At 57.1% G+C, this 13,174-nt stretch overlaps 1 protein-coding gene across 4 annotated transcripts; it reads left to right on the top strand.

Moving 5' to 3' along the window:
• The first annotated feature begins 848 nt into the window (after nt 1–848).
• On the top strand, nt 849–11,745 carry OSR2 (odd-skipped related transciption factor 2). Of its 4 annotated transcripts, none has more exons than XM_045581375.1 (5): nt 849–870; nt 4,284–4,421; nt 8,465–9,235; nt 10,257–10,356; nt 11,156–11,745. In XM_045581375.1, the coding sequence occupies exons 3-5, from the start codon at nt 8,580–8,582 to the stop codon at nt 11,336–11,338; spliced, it is 939 nt and encodes a 312-aa protein (XP_045437331.1). In that variant the 5' UTR covers nt 849–870; nt 4,284–4,421; nt 8,465–8,579; the 3' UTR covers nt 11,339–11,745. The 4 variants fall into 4 exon arrangements, with proteins under 4 accessions (XP_045437331.1, XP_045437330.1, XP_036292655.1 ...); XM_045581374.1 differs by lacking the exon at nt 849–870 and adding an exon at nt 1,203–1,406; XM_036436762.2 differs by lacking the exon at nt 849–870 and having other exon boundaries at nt 3,969–4,421.
• Nucleotides 11,746–13,174: the final 1,429 nt, after the last annotated feature.

Genomic DNA, 13,174 nt, shown 5'->3' with positions numbered 1-13,174 from the left:
GGCCCGACTCTGGAGGAGGCCTGGACAGCTGGAGGTGGAGGGGGTCCCCGCGATAGCATGCTTCCCGACGCACAGAACTTCCAATGCTGGAGTGGAATGAGGGATAAGGCGTGGAGAGTGGGCTCCCCCTGGGAAACCCCTGTTGCCTCTGCGGCAGGGACGTGTTTGAGGCCGTGGGAAAACCCGCCAGGAGAGGGGTCCCTGGGCCCACCCCGTGGAGCGCTCAGCGAGGCCCGGCGGTGCGGGGAGAGCGGCTCATCGGCCCTGACCACGGGCCCAGGCCCTCTCCCCGCGCCCCTGCCGCGCACACACCGCTCCTCCTCCGCGTCCTAAGGGCCCGGGAGGAGGCGCGAGCATTCCAGCGGCCGGAGGGGTCGTGGCTGCCCCGCACTCGCACCCCTGGGAGCCAGGCAGCCGCCGCAGTGGCCGCCCGCGGCCCGCGCCGGGCAGTGCGCGGACCTCGCCTCCAGGGGGCGCTGCGGGCCTTCCCGCGGCGGCTGAGCTCCCGCGGCGGCGGCTGCGCTCTCCCCTCCCATCCGCGTAGCCAAGCGCCGCCGACTCGAACTTGACTTCTTTTTAAAAGTTCTTAGTGTTTGGACCCCCCCCCCCTCCTACGTCCACACCCACAGTGCTGAACCCAAAGCCCGCTGTCCTTCGCGGGCCCCCTCACTCCTCCGAGGCTGAAGGGTGCACGCTGGGCCCCCCAGCTCCTCTGGCGGCCCCGGCGGCGCAGGGCAGCCGGCGGTGCGGGAAGTTCAAATGCACAAGGTCCCCGCCCTGCGGAGACTGGGGAAGGCCCGGGACAATGGTGGCGAGTCCTCGAGGTCACGGCAGCTGGGATCCCTTTGGGAAGCATGGGCTTCCCATCAGGTATGTCTTAAAGGTTTTCGGGTCGACGTCCGCAGCTCGCGGGCGCAGCGGGAAGGCTCGGAGTCTGTCCGACACCTGCTCGCTGCTGCGCAGGCAGAGCCTCCTGGGTGGGCGGGGGGGGGGGGGGTGAGGGAGGAGGAGAGAGAGGAGAGAAAGGGGCCGGCGCTCCAGCCTCCTCCTCCTCCTCCTCCTCTTCCTCCTCCTCCACGCTTCCTCTCCCGGCCTTCCTCCCGTCCTCCGGGGGCGTAAACTTTCAGCGATCGGGCTCGGGCAGCAACCACCATCCATTTCCCTGGAAGCGTCCTTGGTGTCCAAAGCCTTAGAGCCGCCAGGGCGACCGGAGAGGGAGCCGGCCGGCGTGCATGTCCGAGTGAACCGGCCGCGCAGCCAGCCCCGCGGGGCGCTGAATGGGGGAATGAATGGGCCGCCGGAGGCCCCGGGACCTCCCCTCGCCTCGCACCCGGACCCCACAGCTCGCCGGGCCCGGCGGCCGATCTTCCGCGCCAGGAGGAGGTGTCGCCTGGAGAGTCCCGCAAGTGAGGCTGTTCCTGGGTGCTCCCCCCCCACCACCACCACGTGTGCGCCCTCCTAGAGGCCGGGGTGCACCCTCGGGCTCGCCGGGCTGCGGGTGGGCGCGGAGGGGACTCGGGGGGAGAGCCTTGCGCGCCGGGCTGCCCGGGCTCATCCTCGGGCTCTCGCCCTCGACGTGGGCCGCGCACCTGCCGGTGGAGGGGGCCGGGCCTGCGGGCTCTGCGGGAACCACACGCCGCTTCCCGAAAAGCCCCGAACCTCGCCTGCTCCTCCCTACCTTCCAGCGGCTGGCAGCGCTCGGGGGCCGGCGTGGCCCAGGCTCCATCGTGGGACGTCGGAGGCGCGGGTGGGCGAGGGAAACGCATTTAATGGAAAAGCCTGGGCTCAGCAGCAGGTTTGCAGAAAGAGGGCGCAGCTCCTGGGAGGTTATACATTCTGGCTACTTTGCGGGGGAATGGGGGGGGGGGGGAGAGAACAGGCGGTTTCGCATCTCTCTCTCTCTCTCTCTCTCTCTCTCTCTCTCTCTCTCTCTCTCTCTCTCACACACACACACACACACACACACACACACACACACACACAGCCTTAGGAAGGTGTGAAGTCCGCCGCAGGGGGATTGTTGCCACCACTTTCGTGCAAAAGGAAATGCAACGCGTAGGAGCACTCACTCTCCAGGTCGCCACCCCTGGCGTGCGTGTCCCGGGGTCTGAAAGCGGAGAAAGTTCCCTCCCGCTCTCTCTCCCAAATTGAGAAAAGCTGCGGAAAGAATGAGGCGGTTAGAGGAGGGGACCACAGGCATCCCGGGAGCTGGAGCTCAGGACGGAGCACTAAAATGAAAGCACCCTTGGAGAAGCCACCAAGGAAAACGCGGTTTAAAAAAAAAAAAAAATCCTGCGCTCTTAGATGTTCTACTGCTTCCATGCTGTTTGTTGGTCAAACCTCCTCCGAAGCAGTTCAATACAGCAGGATAGTAAACGCTCAGGTCTGCTTTCCGAGCTCCCTGTTTAACCTTTGCGAATTTGAAATTGGAAAGGAGGAAGAAAAGAAAAAAAAGATCTGCTTTCCCTGAATTAGGTTTTACCCCAAAGGAACGAAAAATCCTATCCACCTCGGCATACACAAAACAGAATTGTATCTGAATAAACTAACACCTCGTAGCTTCTGCCTGCCCCTCCTCCCCAATCACTCGTTCACCTTTTGACCGCGTTTCGTCTTCTATTTGTCCACTTCCTCGTACGATTGAGATGATTTTAATTGCTCTCTGAGGTGGCACATCCAAAACCACTTTTTGGCGGGACAATGGAATTGCACAGGCTGTTGGCTGGAAGATATGTGTCCCCCCAAAACACACACACACACAAAACACACGAGGACTTGCCAGGGGCTTAGGCACATTCCCTCCCTCTGGCAAAGGGCTGGGAAGAAGGGCGCTTTGCTCAGGATTGCTCAGCCAGATCTCATCTGGAAAGAGGCTGTTTCAAAAAAAAAAAAAATGAGTGTGTGTCTTTCCCTGCCTGTCACTGGGGTCGCCCCACTTCCCGGGAGTTGAGGTATTTCTGCAAGATCCTCTCTCCCGGGAGTTGAGGTATTTCTGCAAGATCCTCTCTCCCGGGACCCAACCTTTAGAAGAACCTGAAAAATGTATCCCCACACTTCAAATTCGATTCTGTTTCCTGGCGACTAAAACAATGAACTCTACTTTATTTATTATTATTATTATTATTATTATTATTATTATTATTATTATTATTTTGGCTGGGAATGAAGGTGTACACGTTTTGAGACACTGAAATAGTGTTCTCCTAAATGTTGTCAATGAGGGCTCCTCACCCAGTTTCAGCCGGGTTCTTTATTTACCCATGCGTGGCAGAAGCCTACCTCTGTAAGTCGCTTACCTGCTTAGAAAACAGTACACTGGCTGATGAAGCTTACATATTGGAAGACAAGTCTCCTGGGATAGTCCACCATATGCCTTTCCAGGCTTTTTAAGAAACTAGCCATTGCCACCTCCAAAGCAAAACTGTTTAGACAACAGCTGAAAGCAGACAACACGCAGAGTCCAAATGGACCCACGTATTTTAAATTGGAGGGGAGGGTGCTAGATGCTGAAGAATGCAACCTAGAACTGGTTGATTTCACCCTATGATGGTTATGCTGAACGTGCCAGGATGTGGCCATGAACTCGGCTGGGAGTTCCCAGCAGAACGACAAACGCATCCTTTAGTTCCTCCGCGGGGGTCTTCCCGAGGCAGAAGCCCGGTTGCCGAGTCCCTCACTCCGTAAGGAGACGCGGCCCCGAGAAGGAGAGGGGTTCTGTGTGTGTGATGGCGTGTGGGTTTTGAACTGAGTCACCTTCGGTCCTCCCCGGGAGACCTCGGGCCGACCTGCGCCTTTAAGACGCAGTTGCTACCCAAACAGCAGTAAACAGAGCGGACCATTCGCGGGCGCCGGGCGCGGGGGCGGGGCCTGCGGGGGGCGGGGGGGGGGGCACGCGCAGCGGCGGCAGCGGCGGCGGCGGGACGCCCGCCCGGAGGGGAGGCGGGGCCGCTACTAAAGCGCCCGACTCCCGGCCGCGAGCAGCCTAGGGAGGGACGCGCGCGGGCGGGGACGGAGCTCGGCGCGCTCGGCTCGCTGCTGCCGGAGGGTGATGGCCCTGAGCGGGGGCAGGCTCCGACTCCAGCCGGGGTCCGCCGGAGGCTCGCGGCGGCTCCGGGGTCCGGGTGTTGGGCGCTGAGCGCCAGCTCCGAGCACCGCGGGTCCTTTTACGCCTTCCACGTCCGCAGACCCCGACGGAGGCGAGGATCCACTCTCGGTTTTTTTTTGTTTGTTTGTTTATTTGTGTTTTGTTTTGTTTTTTGTGTGTGTGGCTCATCATGCAACAGAGAATGTCCGCGGCTGCCGGGACCCCGTGCGGAAAGAGAAGCTTGCCCGGTGCGGACCCCATGACCTTCCCAAGCGGTGCGCCTCGCTGCCCGGAGCGGGTGTGAGCGGCGCGGCCCCGCCGGACCTGCCCGCGGGAGGTGAGTGTCCGCTCCGGGAAGGGACCGCGGGCTCCCCGAGAAAAGGAAGGGTGCGGGGCGTGCAAGGGGGCGCTGATGCTCGGGCCCGGCCGGTCCAAAGTGTGAGAAAGAGAGAGATCCTATGGACGGTCCTATGGATGCAATCCTGGGCATTGTGTCTCACTTGTCTGATCCGAGGTATGTCATTCCCAGCGAACACCCATGGGCACGCACTTGGATGTGCTGTTGATAGTTTTGCGTGGCTGCATTTGATCGAAGCGTTCATTGAGGCTTCTTATAAAAGCTGATCAAGCATGCCCTGAGATAAAAACAAACGAACAAACAAAAAACAAAAACACAAAAACCCGTTGCCCTTGGGTGCCAGAGGAGCCCACATCCAGCCATCCCGGGGCAGCCGCGGCGCAGCGCGGACGGATGGGCCAGGACGCACGGTGCCTGTCCATCCGGCTCACCCGCTTCCAAAGGGAAGTCCTAGTTCAGTCCTAGGTAATTCTCCCACCTTGCGTTGGCCTTTGGATTATCCTCCCACCCTCCCAATGCTGGAGGAGGGGGCGGAAGGCAAACCCCCCCCCCCCCCCCCCCCCCCACCGGGTCTGAAACGCTTGGATTCTCCAAGAACTAGTAGAAGAGCAGAAGGAGGTGTAGAAAGAAGGAGGGAGAAAGGGGTGTCTGGGGAGGCAGCGCTGGATCTGTCTGCCTACCTGTAAGCAGAGAACAAAAGAGGGCTGGCGTTTCCGGAGCGAAACCGGCCTCAGACAGCTCGTTTCTCTGCCGCACAAACTGCAATCCTGAGCTGAACGAGAAAATTACTCTCGCAGGGGAAGGAAGGAGCGGAGAGAAACAGAAAACCCCGATGCGGAAAGCATCTTAATTTAATTAACTCCTTGGGAAGGCAGAGGCGCTGCACAGGGCAGGGACTTCGCTGGCATTGGGTTTTTTTGTGTGTGTTTTTTTTCTCTCTCTCAGTTCACCTGATCCAGTCTGGCCATTTTTATTTTACTTTTTCAAAACGACCTCCTTAGATCCACTTGGACTGTAGCTTCTCTGATTTATGTAAAAATCCCAGGGTGGCTTTTGGGCTGGAAATTCAGCGAGCCCATCGACCTATCAGTCCAGTTCCCTAAGACGCCCACTCTGCGCACAGGTTTGAGCAGATGACCACTGACTGTATATGATTTTTAGATCATTCAGTGTAACGACACTGTTACCTAAAAGCAAGACTCCTTGTCCCGTCGCCACATCCCCCTTTCTCCGCCGACGCAGCTCTGAGGGCTTCTCGGAACTGAAATGAGTCTGTCCTCATCTCACTTGCTGACAGCCAGCCAGTGGGCTAAATTTTACAAAAACTTCCCTACGTGTCTGGAAATTCCTGCGAAAAAGAGTGATGAAAGAGAACCGGCCCCAGCTCCGCTGAAACCCTTCTGTATTTTCATTGGTTTGAATTTCTCTCCTTGGAAAAATGAAAAGGAACCCATGGTCCCCGAGGGCCTGGTGGAGAAATGACAGCAAACGATAACTGTTGCCGCCCGCCAGGGACAGCGCACGGGAGCTCCGTGCTCCACTCCAGACAAAACGAAAGTACCGCAGACCTCTGTAGATCCACTTAAAATACTGCCTTTGACATATATTCCCAGCGACGCCGCGGGAGAGTGGAAATCTGAACTCCCTAATTACTTACGGCAAAAAAAAAAAAATGTTAGGTGAATATGTAGCTCGTTCTGTGCAGAAGGGGTTCAGAAGTCACCAAGGAGTCTGCTCCTGCGTGGAGAAACTATTTGTCCTGCAGATGACCATGAACCCAGACTAGGAAATATCACTTGTGTCCCCCCCCCCCCATGAAGCCGAATGACAGTGCAATCTTTAATTTTTGTGTCATGAACCATTGGGGTTGGGGTGGGGGGGAGAAAGGGAAGGAAGATGGCATTCAACTTCCTGCTGGCAGAATTCGCATATAACCTTTATGGCAGAGTTCACTTCGTGTGTTTGGAACCGAAACCACAGGCAGTGGTAGTCCTTGCACTGGCAACCCACACACACACACACACACAACATGGTGGGAGCTGTGCTTGCCTCCTGTATTTATTTCTAAGAAATCTGGGAATACACCCAAATAATAATTTTGGTTTCCTCTCTATCGGGGAGGCGGCCTTTGAACACGAGAGGAAAACAATATTTTGAATCTCCTCTTGGCGCTCATTATGCAAGAAGGAGGAAATAAAGGTGCAGCTTATTTTCATGGACGAGGGACTAATCAGATCGGTCACCTGGGATGTGAGTAGAAATCCTCTTCCTAATCTTCCCTAGGAGAGAAGGGCTGGAGGGGTTGCCTGCCACCGAACAAAAATGAATCGTGATTTGCGGTGGGAAAGTTTATTCCGAGAGGACGTTTACATGGTTTCGGTTGAATGGTCCGACTGAGACCCTCTGAGGGTTCCACACCTCTCATTAACTCCGGGCCTGACCTCCCAGACCGCATACCACCGGGCAGAAGCGGTTCATTAATAAACCCCTGTCTCCCTGAGCCTTTCCCAGCGGAGGAGGAGGGAGAGGAGGAAGGTGTGGGCCTCCTGGAGGCAGCCAGACCCTCTGCCTTTGCCAGGGCACGGGCGGTGTCATTGGCGCAGCCCCCTACGCCTGCCCTCCGAGCCACCGGCCTGGGCCACCCAGTAAAGAAACTGGTGGGTGGAGAGGGGAAGGTAAACCAACTCTCCCACCTTCCCGCTGGCTGGTTTCAACAGCCAGGCATCCGGGGTGATGGCCCAGCGGGGCCGCTCCCCTGCGGGGACAGCTTGTGGCCTTGGAGGCCGCACCTGGAGGGCCGCCCGCCCTCGGGGACAAGGTGCGGTTCCGCGGAACCCGGGGCTGGGAAGGGGCCGGCTGTGGGAGCCTGGGGGCCCACCCTGAAGGCCGGCTGCTGCTGCTGCGAGGTGCTCCTGCGCCCCTGGATGGGAAAGCAGACCTCCGGGTTGCCATTGGGGGCGCAGGGAGAGCAGAGCGCCCGCCTGCCTGGGCCCAGGCCGCAGACCTCGGCCCGCGCCCAGGTGGTGGGAGCCCCGGGCACCCTCCTCCAGGAGGAGAAACAAACCCCCAGGAGGAGACACAAGCCGCCAGGACCCGCCGCTGCGGCTCCCCTGTTGCTCCCTCCCCTCCCCAGGGAGCCCTCTCTCCACCCTCCACTCCCCCGAGGTCTCAGATCTCAGGTCGGGAAGCCGCTCCAGCCGCCCTGGAGCTGGGCGCTGCACCCGGGAGAAGGGTTTCGGGCCTCAGGGACATTCTCTCCGCGCACCCCCACCCCCACCCCCAGCCTCTCCCGGGGAGCCGAGCCATCTGGAAGGGATCGTGGTGGGGGGTGGGAGTGGAAAGCCCTGGGAAGGAGGAGGAGGCGATTCCTGGGGGAACCCGGCGGCCCCGGAGGTGTCACTTTTCTTTCCTGCGGCCCCGTCACCGCTGATGAATGGGACGGAGGCAGAGGAAGGAAAAAGGAAACCTCCGAGGTCAGCGCGGGGCACATCGGGCCTCTGCGAGGGGGGCTGGGGCCCCCCCGTGAGCACCGAGTACCCCCGGCTGCGCTCCCGGCACCCGGGCACCCGGGGCCCGCGAAGTGCGGGGCGCACGGGGCTGAGCAGAGCGGGACCCGCAGCCCGTCCTCGGGGAGCTCCCAGGCGCCTGGGGCTCAGCCAGGCGGCCTGCGTGGTGTTGGCATCAAGGGTTGTCGAGGTGACTGAGCTTCGATCGACAGGGTGAGGTGCTGGAGCGCCCCTGCCCCGGATTCCCTTCTCCCCCGGACCTGCGTCTCCAGCCCCATCCCTGTAGGAGCCCGGCCTTCCTGGGGGTACCCAGCTCGCAGGGGGCCTTTCCGGCCCCCCCTGATGCCCTGGCCGGGCCACAAGGGCGCGGGAGGAGGAGGGTGGGGAGGAGGAGGCCTTGGGAGGAGGAAGGTGTGGTGACTCGCGCCTGCGCCAAAGTTCAGACCGAGCTGGTTTTGGATAACAATCACGACTCTGCCCTTCTCTTTCTCTCTCTCTTTCCCTGTCATTTTTTAGGGTGTCTCCTCCGCTGTCGTCTCTCTGGGTGTCCACGGGAGCCCCACACCCCCCACCCGCCGCCTCCTCTCTGAGTCCTGGAAGAAAGGGGCGCCCCCCGGAGGAAGCCCGGACAATGGGGAGCAAGGCCCTGCCGGCGCCCATCCCGCTCCACCCGTCGCTGCAGCTCACCAACTACTCGTTCCTGCAGGCCGTGAACACCTTCCCCGCCGCCGTGGACCACCTGCAGGGCCTGTACGGGCTGAGCGCCGTGCAGACCATGCACATGAACCACTGGACGCTGGGCTACCCCAACGTGCATGAGCTCGCCCGCTCCACCCTCAGCGAGATGGCGGCGGCGCAGGGCCTCGTGGACGCGCGCTTCCCCTTCCAGGCGCTGCCCTTCGCCACCCACCTCTTCCACCCCAAGCAGGGGGCCATCGCCCACGTGCTGCCGGCCCTGCACAAGGACCGGCCCCGCTTTGACTTCGCCAACCTGGCCGTGGCCGCCACGCAGGAGGACCCCCCGAAGGTGGGCGAGCTGGCCAAGCTGAGCCCCGGGCTGGGCAGCCCCATCTCGGGCCTCAGCAAATTGACTCCGGACAGGAAGCCCTCCCGGGGGAGGCTGCCCTCCAAGACGAAAAAGGAGTTTATCTGCAAGTTCTGCGGCAGACACTTTACCAAGTCCTACAACCTGCTCATCCACGAGAGGACACACACGGACGAGCGGCCCTACACGTGCGACATCTGCCACAAGGCCTTCCGGAGGCAGGACCACCTGCGGGATCACAGGTGAGGTGGGGCGAATTCCCGCCGAACGCCAAAGCCTCCGAGCCACGGGGAAGCCCCTGGGGACTAGAATGTGTCCCAAAAGGCCACCGCAGCCTGCCAGTAGTTACCTTGTTCCCGCACCGGCCTTTGCTGCGTTCTAGTCTGGGATGCCTGTGGGAGGTCCTTTTTTTTTTTTTTTTTTTCCTGCTTTGGCAGCTAAAACCTGGGGGGTTGGTTTTGGTGCTGTGATTGGTTTCTCCGTTTCCTCCAGGTCGCCCTTGGGGTGGGGAGGCAGGTAAAGGCTAGGGACCCCAAATCCCACAGTGGCAGGCTGGAGACAATTTCTGGATTATCTCCTCGGGCCACCCCCAGCTGGGTTCCCTCCCTTCCCTACCTCCAGCCGCCTCCCCAGTGTGCTCTCCAGAGCCTAACTGCTGCCAGGACCTTCCTTTTACATTTATTTGGGGATCCCTGAATTTAGACTCAGGTACACCCCTTACCCCGCCCCCAGGACCTTAAAGTCTGCATTAACCAAAGGCAATGGGAGAAATACTATACACGTAAATGTTTTCATCCGGTAAAAACTTCCCAGGAGCGGGGTGGGGGATCTCTCTTGGGACTCCGCTAGCTGTTGGTTACCCAGGGTGGGACTTGAGTACCGATGATCTTCTGTGGCTGGTAGGGGATTCACTGAAGCCAGCCCCCTCCCTCCCCCTTGCCTTACATCTCGATTTGGCCCATTTAAATCCCTGGCGAAATCGTGGAGGCCAAGAAGGACTTACTCAGCAGGGTTTGGAGCTCCAGAAGAAGCCAGAGAGGGCGATCAAGTGTAGATACACCGACGTCCAGTGCATATTCGGAAGCTTCTGTTAGTTGAGGTTAACCATACACAGAATTACACAGGGGGGAAAACTGTACAACCTAAAAAATACGTAAGGACAGTCCTGTTTCTTCCGCCCTTTCCTGAGTTCAGTCATTGCCAAAAGAATCTCCCCCCTGCGGTGGGAAAGCCGTTTCAATGAAACCTTATATTGATTTCCAGGTATATTCATTCCAAAGAAAAGCCCTTCAAGTGTCAGGAGTGTGGGAAAGGATTTTGTCAGTCTAGAACTCTAGCCGTTCACAAAACTTTACACATGCAGGTAAGTTTATTTTCTTGTTAAAAAACAAACAAACACAAAAACAATGACTGGTACCGTTTTTGTTTTTGTTTTTATCGTGTTTGCTCGACAAAAGGAGTTCCGTGGCCCAGTCCTTCCTCTTAAAAATACTCTATTTAGATTATTTTTCTAGGTGGGAAAAGCTATACTCCGGGGTTTTTTTGTTTTTGTATACATAAGATGAATCCTATTTAACATAAAACAGTGGTATATTTTCTTAAAGAACAGGCCACTCTCTTTATTCTACCTCCTGATTCTAGAATTATTTTTTCCCTCATCCGATCTGCCCTGCCTGTAAGGCTTTCGTGTTTGGGAGGAAATAAAGGTAATTTTGATAATGGAGGCACGGTGAAATCCCATATGTGCTCTCCTTCCCAGGGGCCTCATAATTTGTAGTGTTCAGAACATTGAGGAATAGTTTAATTTTCCAGCAAAGAGGAGACTTATTACCCGGGAGAATGCCGTTCCTTCAGAGAGGATTAGGGTTTCTCCTTCCCCCTTTTCCTGCCCGTGACATGGTGATGAAATGTAAAGAGCTGGCAATCACGGAGCCCACCGCGGTGGCCAGCGCCGTTATCGGTGTCATCGGCCCGGTGTGTGCCTGTGCGTGTGTGTTAGTGATCGGGGGATTAGGAGCGGAGATTTGTTCCTGCAAGTGCCCCCTTTGGTTGCCACGCGCGCGCGTGTGTGTTATGTGATACCGAGAAGACAGACGACTATTGCGAGGGGTGAGGTGGTGGTGCGAAGGATTAATCCCTTTGCTTGCTTCACATCTGCACAGGAATCTCCACACAAATGCCCCACATGTGGAAGAACCTTTAATCAGAGAAGTAATCTGAAAACTCACCTTCTCACCCATACAGACATCAAGCCCTACAGCTGCGAGCAGTGCGGCAAAGTGTTCAGGCGAAACTGTGATCTGCGGCGGCACAGCCTGACTCACACCCCTCGGCAGGACTTCTAGAGAAGCCCAGGATCTGTCCCCCCCCCGTGCCCCCCACCCTCCGCTCCCCTCCCCGGACACTCCTCCACACCTCCCCCCACCCGGGGATCCCACCCCCCACCCTTCACTGACCCCAGCTCTGCCCTTGCTGCGGGCCGCACCTGCAGCTCTGGGGCGTTAACCCAGCTTCGGGAGGACTGAGAACTGTAGACAGCCACACACGTCCATCCCCTCACACAGAGCATACGCGAGTTCCTTGTAGATAATGCACAGCTCATTTTAGAGCTCTGTACAGAATGTCGTGGGTCTCGGTGTTGTTGTTTTCGTTCGTCTTTGTATCTTGTCGGATGCACCTGGATATGGAAAATGGAAGCCAAATTTATCTTTAAAGACTGTATTTTCAAAATAAAACTTTTTTTTTTCTTGTTGGTTTCAACTCTTCCTGCAAGGAGTCTTTGCTCTTTCGCCTCCGTGTTTCCTCTGGGCTCTGGGCTCTGGGCTGCCTCTGACATAGCCAGTGCTGAAGGGTATCACCCCCCTACCTCCCCTCACCCCACCCCCCAGGCTTTAAAAACAAGGAACATCAGCTCTTCCCTTTTCATACAGGGGTGGTTTGGAGTTAGACAAAGGGTGCCGTCCTTTTGTTTTTCAAAGGTATTATCATGGACACCCTTGAGGTTTTTAGTCCCCTTTGTTTATTCAAATTCCTTGTGTAATACTTCAGAAAAAAAAAAGCAACATCATTATTATGAATAAGCTGTGCATCCAATGACTGTCCTCCTTAAAAGCACAAGGTGGGAAAAGAAAGCAAAAGAAAGAAAGAAGCATAAGGAAAAAAAGAAGAAAAAGGGAACTGCTCCCCATTTCATGTCTTTCAAGTCCTTGACCTCCTGTCAATGTTTATGATGAGCAGTTTCTCTTGCCTTTAGACTTTGAACACCGTGATTTAGCTCCATGGACAGACTTTACCCTGCCTTCAGGGGAGAGGTCTGGGACCTACCCAACACTCATCCTCCATCTTCTGAAGGGAGATGACAACCTTCAGAAGATGTAGGATCTCCCTTCAGAAGATGCAGGACAAGAGGAGACAAAGAGAGGTCACTTAGCTGTGTTTGCACGCAGTATTTCTTTCCGAGGGTGGAGAACTCTTCTTCCAGAAGTTTCGGGTTTCTCTGCAAAGCAAACTGAGTTAGGTCACCCGCAGGGTGTCTGTCCCTGGGAAAGTGCCAGGAGTACAGGTGACTCTGTGTGTAGAGCTCGAGGCAGATCTGTAATCGCCTTCTGAGCCATTGCAACTTCTCCCCAATGGCTTCTGGGGAACATGACGCTAACACAATGACAACCCTGTGCAGGGTTTGGGTGGAGGACTGGGGGTGCAGGTAAACAGAGGTACTAGGCCGAGTCTGGAAGGAGATTCATTGAACTTAAAGGGGGAACATCAGGGGAACCTGTAACTAGTGGCCCAGTAGGGCTCACAAACTTTAATACTGAACAGCAGCTGTGGATTAGGTATTTTCAGGGGTTTGTTTCCTGCCCGCGCCACCTCCCCCCGTCCCCCCCCCCCATTTGCACATTTGTGTGGAATGGCATGTTTTATGTTCAGGGTGACACAAGGCAACATGTCCTAGGTTTGTACCTTACAATCCTCCAGAAGGCTAGGTAGGGATTTGAGGACTAGATTCAGAATTTCTCACCAGTGCCTTGTTCCATTAGGACTTACAAGGAATTTTCAGAATTGTTCTGACTCGCTGCTTACTCAGTACTCAGGGGGAGCTCGCTAGAAGTCACTTGTGCTTCTCCCGAGAGATAACCAAGTGTCCACTCCCCAGCCCGTGTGTCTACTCCTCCCCCAAATGC

Source organism: Pipistrellus kuhlii, unplaced genomic scaffold, assembly GCF_014108245.1.
Source record: "Pipistrellus kuhlii isolate mPipKuh1 unplaced genomic scaffold, mPipKuh1.p scaffold_m20_p_14, whole genome shotgun sequence".
Classification (NCBI taxonomy): domain Eukaryota; kingdom Metazoa; phylum Chordata; class Mammalia; order Chiroptera; family Vespertilionidae; genus Pipistrellus; species Pipistrellus kuhlii.
This window is presented reverse-complemented; position numbering and strand designations above follow the sequence as displayed.

Excerpts from the sequence above, each read along its gene's own strand:
- OSR2 (XM_045581375.1), top strand. The coding sequence starts at position 8,580 with ATGGGGAGCAAGGCCCTGCCGGCGCCCATCCCGCTCCACCCGTCGCTG. Across the intron at positions 9,236-10,256 it reads GACCACCTGCGGGATCACAG|GTATATTCATTCCAAAGAAA; the intron begins GTGAGGTGGGGC and ends ATTGATTTCCAG. Across the intron at positions 10,357-11,155 it reads ACAAAACTTTACACATGCAG|GAATCTCCACACAAATGCCC; the intron begins GTAAGTTTATTT and ends ACATCTGCACAG.